At 42.6% G+C, this 15,619-nt stretch overlaps 1 protein-coding gene across 6 annotated transcripts in view; it reads right to left on the reverse strand.

The window, feature by feature from the left end:
• Positions 1 to 3,343: 3,343 nt before the first annotated feature.
• The window catches only part of TTLL5 (tubulin tyrosine ligase like 5), a 198,074-nt gene continuing 185,798 nt past the window's right edge, over positions 3,344 to 15,619 (reverse strand). For 4 of the 6 annotated variants that reach the window (XM_054970990.1, XM_054970992.1, XM_054970993.1 and 1 more), the window contains exons 33-34: positions 13,925 to 14,013; positions 3,344 to 3,912 (exon numbers count right to left, since the gene is read on the reverse strand). In XM_054970990.1, coding sequence (XP_054826965.1) covers positions 3,887 to 3,912; positions 13,925 to 14,013 — 115 coding nt within the window. In that variant the 3' untranslated portion in view covers positions 3,344 to 3,886. The remainder of the gene's footprint in view (positions 3,913 to 13,924; positions 14,014 to 15,619) is intronic. The other 2 variants (XM_054970995.1, XM_054970991.1) reach the window with 1 other exon arrangement.

A 15,619-nucleotide genomic window follows, 5' to 3' on the forward strand; every position in this document is an offset into this window, starting at 1 on the left:
TTTTTAACAGGCAATGCCAGTGATTGAACCTCTGACCTGCATGTGCTCTACCACTGAGCTACAGCAGAAGGTAGTAACCAAGGGGGCAAACCAACTACCCTGCTTCTCTGCCTCTCAAATTCCATGAGGAATTTGCTGGCTTCTCTGAGGAGCTGTGACTAGAATGACCCAGCCCAGTTTGCCTTCTTCTGCCAGCATATCTTGCCCTGTGTGATCCTTTAAGGAATTTCGGTACAGAACCTGCAAGATCTATATTTAACAGGGTGCTTTGTAGGAAAGAGATCATCAGGGAGGGATTTCCCATTACAGCTTCACCCACCAGAGTTTTCCCTCCTATGCAACTCTGAAAGGTACAAGACACACTGGGGGACTGGGACCGGCCTCTGCTTACGGAGCTTGAAATGTTACAAATGTTCTAAGACTTTGGGTTGTAGGTCAGACTTCAGGGGTCCCCACTAAGGATAAAAGCAGGATATAACTAAAAATTGATAAAAGTAAAATGAAACTGGAAACTTCCTTCAGCCAACAGCTCTCTTCAGCTTAAAAGGGAGCTTGAAGGTTTCCAGGACTACCCTATCTGATGATCACTGCCACAAAATCCCATGGCAGGTTACAGCATTTGATGTGATGTTGCACAGATACAGTAGGCAACCCCCTCTCAAAACAATCCAATTGCAATTGCTTCTGCTGATACAACGCTAAGAGGAATGTTGCCTCCCATACCAGTGTTAGCCAGCATAAATTCTGGTGTAACATCCTTTTTCCCATGAACTATCACTCACAAAGGAATATACATGGGGAAATGATTTTGGTCCAAATAAAAATGTTCATGTAATTTTGGAAGAAGAAAAGGAGCAGATGGTGCTGCAAAAATCCATGTGGATTTCTATGGGGGGAACATTCCAGCAGATTTGGCCCTAGCTCTGACAACATCATTGAGATTCTAATTCTGGGAATTAGGTGCACTGTTTCAACACTTCCCCGCAGTCTAGATATATGGAGTGCTTGCTCGGTGCTTGTTTGCTATCTTGACAGCTTGCCATGCCCTCATCTCTGCTAACCCTTCAATCAAATCCCAGCCAGGCCTTTCTGCAGCATAAGACTGTTGCTGCTCATCACCTAACAGGCTGCTAAAATTTGTAATTTCAAGCATTTTTATGAGGCATGAGGAACTCCAGATACAGCAGCTGGACTGGTGTCAATCCATCATTCCAGCTCTTTTGGCTGAGCGCCTGTGACAGGGGAACTCAGGCACAGATAAGAGGGTACTTCCCACTCATTGCTTGTCAGCCTTCTCATTTCTTTTTGGGTCTCCTTGACCTACAATTATTTTCTGAGGAAACAAATAATTCCATTCTGAGTTTTTAACCATATATTTTAACTCGTGAGTGGACAACGTGAAATTTTGTAATCCCTCCACTAACAGGATCTCCTTTTCAAATGATAGAACTAGTGCTGCAATAAGACATGAGAACAAACCACTGATTTGTATGCTTGTGCTTCACAGTTCTTTGTATCTTTCCTCTTTTGAGTTTGAGCCTTCTTAAAAACAATAGATATTGTATATTTGAGTTATCTTAACAGGATATAAGTTGTTATGTAGAGTAGTGTAAGCTGTTGGGGTCAATGCCATTTTCCCCACCAAGGTAGTTTGTTATTGCAAGCTGATCTGCACTTTGATTTCCATATGGTGTGGTTGCAGTTTTACTTCAGAGCACAGCTAGACCATGCCAACATTTCCCATTATTTTTTAAAAAACAACAGTCACCACTCAAATACTTTGACCCGCAGCAAAATTTGTTATCATTCTGTTCAGTCTTTTCTCAAGATGCTCAACAAATATTATTCTAGAATTCCGGGTATTGTATGGGATTTTTCTACTTAAGAAAGAAAATCAAGCACTTGTCCAACCTCTTTCCCTTCCAGTGCCTCAGGAAGAATAGCTACATCTAGCAGCATTCATCTCTGTCTAGGAAAAAGGGGCCAACCTTATGGCCAACTACTTCTTGCACATAATTGCACATAAAAAAAGCCATAGCTCCTTCTTTGTTGAAAAGCACTGCCAGGAGGGGATGATTTTCAACAGAGTAATAAGAGAGGGGGAGCTTTCCTTCCCCAGTTTTTTCATATCACCTCTCTCCTTCCTCACTCCCTCCCCAAATTCCAGTAGCTTCTTTCCCCCTTTAGGATTCCTGTGCAGGAAAAGGCAGCAGGGGCAGGGCCGTTGCAGTGGAAGAGTAGATAAAGTGTACACAATTTTGCACCTCTCTGCTGAAAATCACCTCCCTCTGAAAGAAGCTGCTGGTAGTGGGATGTGTTTGTCATCCCTTCGTTTAGCCCTAAGGCACAGATGTGGCAGTCAGAGATAGGGAAGCTAGTAGCTCCAGCTAGTAGCACCACCATGACACAGTAGCACAATTTAGCCTGCATTGTTCAGATTTCCTGGATATGCACTTCGGGGCAGAGTTTAAAATCCAAAGTCTTCATTATTCATACAACCTCAGGGATAGTGCTAGCTGCAGTGCAAGTGCCTGGTCACAGAACTGACTGCAGCCATTTGCTTCTGATCTACACAATATCGATTTTAGAAAGCACAACTGGTGAGGGTACTGCAGCACAGGCAGGAAGAATACTGATGGACCACAGCAGCAGCGGCTGCTTTGCTATGCCACAATTAAGGAAGCAACCTTAAAGAGCTGCTTCTCACATTCATTCGAAGAAAGCACTGAGTCAGGGGCCCCCATGTGCAGAGGCAGCATATAGCTCTCACACTCGTGGCAAATAGTCTACAGCAATAACAAGATTTTCCCCCTGGTGTGTGGACTGTAATGCAGGCTGAGGCTTTTTCTGTGAACTTCTGTGGTGAAAAGGGCAGTTTCTGAACTAGTAAGTCACAACACTGAGCAACCTGTAATAAGGCATATGGTTGTCACTGGAAAGTATGGTACAATGGACAGACCGTGTGGTTTGGGTTTAAAAGAATAAAGATAAATTCCTGCTCAGTGATTAAGGAGTATTTTGTGGTTTTACAAGTCACTCTCAGCCTAATCTACCTCAAAGAAAGTAAGTATAACCCTTTTAGTATGCTAAAAATGCCACAGAATTATAGGCTCACTCTGAAAACCTAGTCACACTCCGTATCCAGTTGCTACAGTCCCTAGAATCAGGCTGGGTCTTGAAAATACAATGTTTAGAACAGCAGCTTACAAAATGTAAATAAGCAGGAGGAAAAGCTACATAATTAAGCATAAATTTAAACACAGACACATAGAACCTCCTAATGAAATAAAATTAAATCTGAGCTGATTGGAAAAAGTTTACCCAGTTAAATAAATGTAAATGATAAGATAAACAAAATGAATGACTTTATTGAGATTGAGCATTTCTATGGCTTCCTGCCAAAATTCAAGATAGCAGCCAATACAAGTGTCTCTTGTCAGTCAGCACTCTAATTCTCTCATGTCACTGATGGCCTTATGGTATTAACTTTGCCCACTAGCTGGTAAGAAACCTTTACTGTTCTCAGAGTGAGCTGAAATAACCAAGAGGATGAAGAGACTTGGATCCTGGGACACACAATACAGACACAGTAATCCGACAAACCTTCTCTCTTGCACTGAGACACAACCACAATTGGAGGGCTGGCTAGTGGAAGGAGATGGGATAAGAGGATACAAAGGAAGCCCTGAAGCTTAAGTAGAAAGTTTCAAGAGTTCCAGCGCCAGGTCCACGGAACTCAGTTGCTCTCCTGTCCTGAGGGAAATTCTGGAGTGTGCAATAGGCATTGCTGCCGATCTGAGTGTGGCTGGACATATGGAACGGTGAACAGTCATGATGACTTCATCTCCTTCTTACATGCTGAAGCGCTAAACTGGTGATTTGTCTGTTATTTAAAGTAAGTGCAATCAGGAGCTGGAAAAAAAAACACAAGAGAAAAGCCAGTGAACAATTTCAAAGAAGTGTGTACGGATGCAGGCATTTCCATTGACACACCCACAACTTAATCATGACACCTGCAGGATATTTCCAGACAGCTGTAGTGTCAGGCCTTAGAAATTATTCTTACAGCACTTCTGATCCCTGCTGTCCAGACTGAAGCATAGAACCTACTAGTCTATACGGCTGGCAGAGATGAACATAGGCTTTGCAGTCACATAGTTGCCTTTCCGCAGAAAGTCCCAAGGACAGACACACCTGCCGGTTCTTGTAGCACAATAACCTTGCTCCAAAATAGATGCACAACATCCAACCAACACTGTGGAAAGAAGATACCCAGCAATGCCCTAAATGGGGAAGAATATACTAAACCAGCATGACAAATACTCCTGTATGCAATTGCATCTATTACAGCTCCTCAGTCTATTTAAGCAGTTGGCAATGTCATAAACAATCCCTTCATCTTTTTTTAAAAAACAAACTCTGCCTTGCTGAGTCACTTCTTTTCTTAGCTGCAGCATAGGGCCTTTTGACTCTGCATATATATAGGTGGGTAGCTGTGTTAGTTTGCAGAACAAAATTTGAGTCCAGTAGCACTTTAGAGACCAATACAATTTTCCAGGGTATACACTTTCACTTCCAGGGTATACACATACACAGGACACTTTCACTTCATTAGATACAAATAGAATGGGAGCCAGTTTGATGAAGTGGTTAAGAGCGTGGGACTCTAATCTGGAGAACCGGGTTTGATTCCCCACTCCTCCACTTGTAGCCAGCTGTGTGACCTTGGGTCAGTCACAGCATCTAGGAGCTCTCTCAGACCCATCCACCTCACAGGGTGATTATTGTGGAGATGATAATGACATATGTTGTAAATTGCTCTGAGTGGGCATTAAGTTGTCCTGAAGGGCAGTATATAAATCGAATGTTATTATTATGTTACTAGCTTTATACCCGTGCTTCACTATAGTATTTAACTACTTTAAATCCAGTTACCGCCTTTCTTCAATTGTCTGCAGTTTCCTTGACCTGATTTTGACCTCAGAACACAGAGTTCCACAGCTGACTAATCAGAGAGAGGGGAGTGCAAACAAACAGAAGCCTGCCAGCCATACAGGAAAGCCAGGCCCACAGGGAGATTGGCAGCCCTAGTGAACTTTTAAGGGAGGACTGAGAGGTGCATTTTACCTCAGGACACATTCAATGACTCCCAACAGCAACTGCATACTGTTCAGAATGTCAGGGGGGGGTGAGGATCAATCATGCCGCATATGCAAATGACCTTGAAAGGCTGGCCCAATCAGGGAAGAGTGGCCGAGGTGGCAGTGGGCAAGGGTGCAAGCAGGTAGCAGCCTGCCAGCCACACAGGGAAGCTGTATCCCTTTGGGAAAAAACATTTTACTCCTTTTTACCCCCTAAGGGGGCGAATTTCTTATAATCTCTTCTTAGTGGCTGTCTACATCGTGAAATGAATGTTCTCCACAAATTTCATGTTTCTAGGTCCAGGCGTTTGGGCTGGGCAATGATGAGTCAGTCAGGACACTTGTCTTTATATATATATAGGTTAGCCCTATCTGGGGATGGGCACCCCGCCCTGCCCCCCCAGACTCACTGAGGCTGCCCCAAGACTCACTGCCCCCAGAGCAGGTGGTGCCTGGAGAGCCTGAAGATGGCACCAATGGGCACACGGCCAGAACCAGGAGGGAGGCAGAGGAAGCCACATGACCACAGCAGGTGCATGGAGCAGGAGCCAGTTCAATGTCGGCAGCAGAGGCTACAGCGACAGCTGGGAGAGAGGGCTTGATGGCGGGCGATGAGGGCCAGAGCCGAGTGCACCCTGCAGAGCTTGCTGGAGCCCAGAGCACAACACTGCCGCCACAGCCACACTAAACAGCATACCACCAACAAGAGGGGCTGCGGCGGCAGCTGGGAGAGGGGTCTTGACAGCAGGTGAAGAGGGTCGGAACCAAGCACACCCCATGAAGCCCAGGCCACCAGGCACTGCCCCATGCAGCTAGGCACTCTCCTGATGGGGCAAGCCCCTTCCCTCTGCCACAGCAAGCGCGAGGCGGTGGCCCAGGCATCCAGTGGCCTATGCACTCCAGGCCAGGGCCCCGTGGGGGTATCGTGCATCCAGGAAGCCAGGGTGTCCAGCCCAATGGAGGGGGGGCAAGATGAGTCAGCTGGAGCGGCCCAGCCAGCCCTGCTCTGAGGGAAGGCACCAGGGCAGGGGAGGAACGCCCCAGAGTCGCCCCGACAGGCCAGCTGTACAAGCATTCACCTCAGGGAAGGAAGAAAGCCACCTGATAGGGCTAAGGCTGGAGGAAAGGGCAGGAACCCCTCTAGAATGGCCCTATAAAAGTGGGCCCTCCAGGAAAGGTGGGGTGGAGTGTTTAGGAGCAAAGGGCGAGGAGGCAGGGAGAAGACTGGGAGAGGCATGGAAAGGAGTCCAAAGAGAGGGAAGAGAGGTAGCCAGGGCAGCTCCAATGGAGGATGAGAGGGTTTGAGGGTGATTTATACCCCCTCCTCCCCCCATGCAGGAGCGTACACCAACCCTGGCCACACCTGAAGTGTGCCAAGAGGGCGTGCACAGCCCAAAGCTCAGCAGCACCCTGGAAGGACACGACAAGCCCTTATATCTAAGTCAAAAGGTGAGAGGTGTTGCAAAGAATGGCATGCTGGAGTCAGGATGCAGATATATAATGCAGATATATAATGCAAAATATAATCATCTTGATTAAAACTAGGATGCATAGAGGTGGGAAATTAGCATCTGAAATGAGATGATAATCCTATGTCCCTACTGAACCCTTGTGGGGCCACATTCTTGAACTTGTGAATAAATTCTAGTTCCGCAATCTAGTCTTTTAGTCTTTTTTTGAAGCCTCTCTGTAGAATTGCCACTCTTAGGACAACAATGGAATGTCCTGGAAGATTAAAATCTTTACCCACTGCTTTCTGAGTATAGTTTTTGCAGAAATTTCTTCCTCAAATGTATGTATATGTGTGTACTCCATCTGTTTATCAACCTACCCACCCCAATTTCCTAGGAACCATAATGGGTTCTATGGATAAACTGTGGGACAAAATATGCCGTGTATTTAGGAAATCAGTTTTGTTAAAACTGTTATTTTTGCCTTAAGTAACATTTTCTAAGCTTTGAGTTGTTAAAAATATTAGGAGCGATTTACATAAACATATTTGCTCTCTTTAAGAGCCAAGCATCACACAAGCATGTGGGATTTGGAATTATGTCTAGGTCTTGACTGTAAAGAAATTATTTGCAAGCAAGTCCTGTGGAATTCAGTAGAACTATAATAATATTTTTTTTAAAACTTGAAAACTGGGCCATTCAACAGAAATCTTGGGAAGTTAACTTAGTACAAAGTTGTCTACTTTTGAAGGTGAATTTTCATATTACACGCATTCTCACACCACTCACATTTATACTACTAAAAAGAACCATCTATACTGTAACCTAAGACAGACTGTGTTTATATTTTGGTCCCAACACTTGCATTAGTAACCCAATATATGCTTTGCCTTCCTAACACAATTGCATGCTTAGTCTTACATTAGTTTAATACAGATATACAAAAAAGCATCTATAACATCTGTGTGCAAAGAATGCTATGGAAGTAGATAACCTGAGAACCTACAGGGTCCCTATTTTTCTTGAGGGAAAGTATGTCTGTTGTATCTTGTGACTTTATAATAATTTTGCTTATCAGAGTACCTTTGTCCCACAACAGACCTATTCCATTCATAAATTTTGAGAGTTCCTGATTTTCCTGAGCCCAGGGCCACATCCTACATTGGAAGCTTCATTGGCATACTCCTCAAAGTCACAAAGACAACATGTGATAAATACATGTACTCAGATCTACACACAAATGAGAGGCACAGCACCACCCTAAAACCCTCTTGATAACTCATAGATCCCTTTGTAACTTTCAATAACATCAAACATGTTAGCCTCCTGACTCAACTGGAAACTCTAGGTCGGGAACCTGTAGGATACAATTTCTTTTAAACAACAAACTTTCTTATTTGTTGTCAAAGAAACCACTATGATCCTGCCTCTATGTTATACTCATCATGTGAAAAGTAGCCTTGTGTAGGCCAAGCTCTGGCATGTAAAAACAGCATAGATACGCAGAAGATGGAGAAAGGCAGCCAGTGGCAATAGAATCCCCACCCATTCATGAAGGGCCTCCAAAATTCTCGACATTCAGAGCCTGGTTTCCACATGGTGACACTGACATCCCACTTGATTTGTGCAATGTGTTGTCAAGATCTAAATTCTAAGTGCTAACCTATACCTTACAGAGAAAGACGTGGCAGGCTAAGAATCAAACTAGGCAAGAGACTGAAAGATCCATTTAGGGATCGCCAAGGAGTTTATTACAGCTAAAGAGCAGTGTGTGTGTGTGTGTGTGTGTGTGTGTGTGTGTGTGTGTGTGTGTGTGAGAGAGAGAGAGAGAGAGAGAGAGAGAGAGAGAGAGAGAGAGAGAGAGAGAGAGAGAGAGAGAGAGAGATCCAGTGTGTGACAGTGGCAGGACTAGGATCTGGAAAACCCAGGTTCAAATCCCCACTCTGCTATGGAAGCTCAATGGGGTGACCTTGGGCTGATCACTCTCAGTCTAACCTTTCTCAGAGGGCTGTTGTGAGAAAAGCAGGCTATCAAAATGAAAGAAATTCCCTTTGCACCATTTTCCTATTTTCAAATGCTACCCCTCCCCCCCACAAAAGAGCTGTTTGAGGTTGGGAAAATTGTATGGGTGGAGGGGAAGAGTTAGTCCTCCCTCCCATTGCATGGCCCCAATTGAAATCATGTTTACTGCCTCATCTGGTTGCGGTGCTATATTTCCAGATTACTGCCTGAAAATACAGGTGGAAAGAAAGGTTTGGATACTCCTACTGATGTAAGAAGTTCTCTGCATGCAGTAAGCTAACACATAAGCAAGAGAACTACACCAAAAATCTACCTCTGATATGGAGTGGAGAGTGCCCTCAAGTCATAGCTGACTTACAGCAATCCCTGACAAGGTTTTTATGGCAAAAGACCTACAGAGGTGGTTTGCCATTGCCTGCCTCTGCAATCCTGGTCTTCACTGGAGGTCTCTCATCCAATTATTAACTAAAGCCGACCATGCTTAGCTCCTGATATCTGACAAGATCAGGCTAAACTGGGCTATCCTGGTCAGGGTCTACCTCTGATATGCTAGAGACATTTTTTCATGTGGGGAGGGTTTTTTTTTAACACTGGGAAAGAACATTACAAAACAGTGGTGCAGCCTAGAATTCTACCACCTCATTCTGCACAAGATGTAGTGCTATTCTCAGCTCAGGGAGCTAGTTTGAAGTGCTGCTTTTTCTCTCACTCCAGCATCTCATACAGCTTCCCATACAGGAGAAATACTCAGCCGCCATTGTTTTAGTTAGCATGCATCCAGCAGATAACAGGAAACATCTTCTTCCTCTCATAAAACAGACAGGCTGATTTAAGGTACTAAAGGCAGACTGGACATTCTCATATGCTGAGGATTAAGAGTTACTGTCCACTACTTGTTTGATGTGATCACCAGCCTTCAGGAGGTGGCTGTCTGGTTTGTCATTGTGCAATTCCTTCAGGAAGGACTTTCGAGGAATGCTGCCCTCAAAAAGTAGCTTTAAAATTTTCTGGGATTGCAATGTCTCACTGAAAACTTTAACAAACAATTACAGTGAGAAAGAATTGTTAATTTCAGAAGACCTGTACTAAATCTGGACACATTTCTCAATAGCTAGTCTGCTGAAGTGGTAAAAACTGCTAGTAGCTCTTAGTTTTGTGTTCCTTCCTGATGTTAATTCCAGTATGGGTTTTTTTCACCAATGCTAATAGTAATGCCTCAAAAAGTTGTACTAACTTTGCCCAATCAAATTATTTGCTCCCTAGCCAATCATCTGCTCCTCCTCCACATTATGTAGTTAGGCACAGGTCTATCTATTTCAGTCATCGCTAATAACTATCATTTCTTTGCTCTATCTCAGTCAAGCCCTTCTCCCAAATCCTAGGGCCATAAAATCCGGTAATACCGTCAGTTAGCCAAGAATTCTGGAGAGTCCCATTGGAGCTACAGATATAACTATTTAGATAACTGTTTGATCTTCTGTTGTGGGTTTTGCCTTCGGTGGATTATCCTATACATTTTCTTTCATAGAAGTATACATCTCAATCTTCATTCTTTTAATTTTTTTTAGTACCTGAACAAACCTATTTTCGTTTGAACTGATAACAGTTCCTACATTTTTAATTTACTAATTTATTGACTTTATTTATAGCCTGCCTTTCTCACTCAGACTTTCTCACTCAGACTTCAGGTGATGATGGGGCAGGGAGGGAGGAATGGTCATCTGTGGCTACCCAAACCCAGGTCATTACCAAAAATGCAATGGTCCTTCCACATCCTCTAGCCATTCCCCAAATTCACAAGGAGGATATTCAAAGAGGGGAGGAGCCTGGAGAAGGCCTTGGTACTTATAAAGATAATGGATGGATTTAGAAAGATAATGTGAAGGAACAGATGGGAAATCAAATACTCTGTATCCCAAGGCATCATCTCTTCTTCAATGCATTGTCATGCTTCTTTCGGTATTCCCGTGACACGGACAGATTGCATTTCCTGCTAATCCTCTCCTTACCACTAAAAGGCTCTCAGAACATCAACAGAAGCAGCTGACCAGGATGTGGCTCTATCAGATAACCAACTGTTTGCATGCAAAATGAGGGCACTGACATTTCAAGCAGCCCACTGAACTTTTCTCAGATGCCTCTAAGAATCACTGAAAGCAAGGTATCATAATCCTAACTTTATTTTTTTCGTACTGGGGCAGAGAGATGTATTCAGAGGTAACTTCCTTGTCCATTGAGGTATTTCACACCCATGCAGCCAAAACAAGGGAAGGCTGAGGTCACTTGAGGTGTTATTGGAAGTTATCTTTCAGATCACAGACTACTTCTGCAATCACTCATCAGAAGGAGGATACAGATTGGAGGAATGTGTCATATATGTCTGTCTACATATCTGCCATGAGTATGTTTCTGTATTCTGCGCTCTGTACTGGTCCTCTGAGAGTATATGAAGTTGCCTATCAGGGGCCTGTTTGGCTGGGAGTTGCTTATCTTACAAGTGCCTACTTTCGTTTTTGCAGCTGCTGGAGAAAGTGTCTTTGAGAGCCAGCTTGCGCCTGGGAACTGAAATGACTTCATTTTTGCTTCTCTCCTCCAGTTCTCCTTTGCTCCTATCTCAAAACCAACTTCCCACCCCTTCCTGGCTCTTTCACACCAGAATCCTAACCGTCCAAATCCTACAGGCGGGAACTTGCTCTATAACTAATCCCTCCAAACCTTTACACATCACTTCCGCCAATGCCCTTGTCTGTGTATGCTGATACTGATGGATCTCTAATAAAGTAACTTTAACTGCCAGAACCTGACAGAATGAAAATTAGGACTCGGATTAATGGAATTACTATGGTGGGGGAAGGGAATCAGTGACAGACAGAAAATGAAGGGTTTCTTGTTTCCAGATACTCCTGTTTTTATTTCCATTCTTTTCTCTGCTGGAGGTCTGCCAATAGTCAGAGTGTCTATTTGTCTTACCTGATGTCTGAGAGAGGCATACCAGCACTTAGGGAGATGTCCTTTCTCATAAGAACAAGTGATGCAACTCACTTGATCTCAGTCAGAAAAGTAATTGCTGCCAAAGAATTGGATGCAGAAATTCAACCCTTTGTCACCTGCAGCTTACTAAATTTGACTTATCTTTGTATCTGGCAAAATAAGGAATTCCTTTTAAAAAGTACAAATGCAGATAGATGCCCATTGCCATTGCCCAGGACTGTGTAATTCCTTCACTTCAATCAGCTTTTGGAGTCAATCTGAAACTTTGTGATTGATGATTTAATTAAATTTAAATAGGTTGGATAAATATTAAATGTGTCTTTGGTCCTGTTGCAAGTTGTAGAATATCTTCAGTGTTCTGTTCCCGTATCTCCTGCTTTTCTAGCCAACTGTGAATATCAAAGCTGCGAGATACACCCACCCACACACCCCTTGTAGGCACAGCTATTCTGACATCTGAACCAGTAATACCATTCTTAAAACTGAATACCAAGCAACAAAAGGTGGATGAATAAGCTGAATAAATTACCTTAAGACCTGTAGGTTATTGCCTGCCTAGAAAGTCTCAGAAGGGTTTGATTTGATTGTAAATACTCATTAGTTTGTTTGGCGTAAAGGAACAGAAAAAAGGTCTCAAGATATAAAAGCAAGGGGAGGGCAGCAAAACAGCCTGTTCCACGGATATGGCACCATAATACTAGATTAATTTATAATACTACTTTCAACTATGCTGAGAATCTATTGAAATAAATGGAACCCAGAAGAGATCAGTAGTACTGACAACTGGGTCAGTAACATTTTGAATGTCCTCTAGAGGTAAGTCTATTTTTAGCTGATGAGAATCCTTGTTGAACCTTACTGAGCCATAAATCTTAAGAACTTGGATTAATTCTCAATTTTGCACTGACGGGTGCTTGACAGATGTTACTTTCAGCAGTGCCCAATGCCCTGAAGATCTTGTTGCATAATCAGAGATCAAAAATATATAGTAAGCAGTTCTGTCATTTATCAGAGTATCTTTGGCTCTCATGTCCTTCTGCATAAAATACCTCCTTGCTCCAACTGAAGGACAGGTGGTCACTTCAGCAATGCACAGATTATACAGCGCAGCCATTAGTTTGCAACTTTCTATGCTGCAGTGGGTGCTTAGTTCAAAACCCAGTGTAATGACCCATAAAATATTTCTTTATTACAAGACACTGGCAGACATAACAGATTGCTGCAGCCTTCTAGAATGGCTTTTTTTTTTTACTTTCAACAGGTCTGCCTCTTTTACTTCCTTTATCCTACCAACTGTTCTTTACTATGGTTAGTGTAATTGCTGTTAATGCAGAAGAAGAATGGCTGGAGAGCACAGAAGTGTCTGCTATTACCTTAAGGTGGCCCTCCCTGCACTGTCCTTTTCTTTCTTTGCCCTACAACAATGGCAATGGCAGTGGATCGGCTGGATAAAGATCTAGATTTGGCGAATATTATCTGAGGACCAGCTTCAAAATAACCTGGAAAATGGAAAAAAGAGCTTAACCTGGGACTAGTCTCCCTACTTCTTTGCACCAAAGCCTGTGTTATCCTTGACTTGTCACTCACCCATCCCAGGAATGGCAACAAGAGCCCATATGAGAAATCAAATACCACCTCCACATAAAGCCAAGTATGTACTCAGCCCATCTAGGGTTTCAACATACTCACCGACATGCGGTACTCAGCATTGGTGGCTTTTCAGGAATGAAAAATGCAGCCCCAGCATTAATGTGGATTTAGTACAAATAAATTAGAATGAAGCAATATTATTGGCTGCTTTAATTATTTCTTTGCTTAAAATTCAGGAAAAACTCAACCAAACAAGGCAGAAGTTGGATCCACGATGCTGTGACTATTCCCTAAGAATGCAAGCAGGGGCTCCTTTCTTTGCAGTATGGAGTAGGCATGCACTCTTTCTTTAACAATTTTCCATTCCAGGATTCTTAGAATTTGTTTTTGAAGTTTTTTTCCTTTCTGCATTCTGGAGTGTACATATGTGTAGGGGGCGGGGGAGAGAGGAAGGAAGGAAGGAAGAACTAGCTTTACTGTCACTTTTTTGTTTCTAAATTATATTTGTCGTTTTCCCTATCTCTTGCCTTTCTGGCATACTAACCATATTGCTTTTAGGAAATGAATCTTCTGCAATAAGCTCCAGTCTTCCTCCCTGGTGTTTTCCATATTATGTCATGTTATTCAGGGCAATGATTGCAAAGTGGTCTTATCAGGAACAGTGAGTGCAAATGTTAAATAAAAAAGTGGTTGACAAAAACATTGACTGTATGAATCCAATTTTCTCACCTGTGGAGTTTGTAAGTGGCTTCCAGGGTGTAGCACTCTTATAGCTATTCTGGAATTCGTTCAGTTGTCCTTCTGTAGAAGTTGCTCTGCTAGACAAAAACAACCAATCAGAAAGTAGAACTAAACACAGAAAGCCCAGATGTGTGTGTGTGGGGGGGCACCTCTAAGGAACAGATCCATTCATGGATTAAGAGACAGAAACATTAAAGAACTTTCTAGATAACTTATTTTTTACATAAAATAAATGTGCCACCATTGCTCATTTATTGTGAATGACTAAGAGATCCTCTGTCAACAAAGTGCTTCTATGCACATCTATTGCATTTTGCCAGGACTACTGAATATCAAAGAATTTCTGAAATAGTAGGACAGTGTGAAATTAGGTGTCCATGAAACACTTAACCACATAACATTTGTGTTAATAATAAACAAGCTACAAGAAGAGAACTGCATTTTTTCAGCAACAATACTACTGCTTGAGTATCAGTAAACCACAACAGAAAGAATGCATATGGTTCCCATGCCACAGCAAGTTCATATTTATTGTACAGAACACTCCATACTCAAGAAACCTGAACCACAGATACTATCCAAACTACTCTACTAAATTTTGATATTTTAGCAGAAAGAGATACCTTTTTCACTAAGGCCTTTGGAAGACAGCGGTCCAAAGAGGTTTACTGGCAACAATATCCTATATTCAGTGCTCCTGCTATGATCACAGCTTTAGGTAGTTATAAAGTGAAAACTTCTGTCTTCCTTAGAACCTGAAGTCCAGTCACAACAAATAAACAATCTAGACTCAGGCAACAATCATTCTTTGGCTGATAATAGCCAGAAGCATGCACAAAAAGCAGTTCGTAAGGAAATAAAAACACATAGCAGATCCGTGCAAAAAGTTGCTTCAAACTGGTCAGGTCACACTTTTCTTGCTAAAGACTAGACACTCCCACACCAAGATAAGCTCTTCCTATTTTGTGGTCATTCATGAACATACCTCGTTCTGCCCTGGCTATCTTTTTTCCTTCCCCCAATTTCTTCTGCCTCATATCCTTTTTAATTTTGATATATCAGATTTCCCAGTCCACTACACTTATCTCAATTTGTAACCCATCACCTCTCACCCCACAACACTGTGTCCCTCATCTCTATTTCAATCATGTGCATGACACATTATGTCCAAAGAAACCCTTATGTTATTAAAACCTTTCATTAAACTACAACTTAACAGAATCATAAAGGTGGATGAGAATAAAGGTGATCCAATCCAATCATCAAGGAGCTGGACTTCAACACCTGATGCAAAGTTGCATTTCAAACAATATACCAGCCACTACCACACTACATCAACAAGAAGAAGGCAGGCACCTGGCCGGATGGTGCTTGTGACTAATTTAGTCTATGCTTACCAAGGTACAAAAGAGAACGTGGGGAGATTCCTGTCTGTATATGAATTACCCTAACAAATGAGAGTCCCAAGGCTTCCCTTATGTTCAGAGTAATTTGGAGTAGGAAAAGCAAGTGGTTCTTATTTTGAAGAGACTTTTAAGAGACAAAAACAGTTTTGTTACAAGAAGACTAAACAAGCATATCTCTAATATCTTCTGATGGTGGCAGCAGTAAAAAAAAATCATTTGTATGCACTTTTGAGGGAAGGGAGGTGGGGATGAAGATGGAGAGATGAACTCCTCTTGA

Source organism: Eublepharis macularius, chromosome 2 (assembly GCF_028583425.1).
Source record: "Eublepharis macularius isolate TG4126 chromosome 2, MPM_Emac_v1.0, whole genome shotgun sequence".
NCBI classification, from domain to species: Eukaryota; Metazoa; Chordata; class Lepidosauria; order Squamata; family Eublepharidae; genus Eublepharis; species Eublepharis macularius.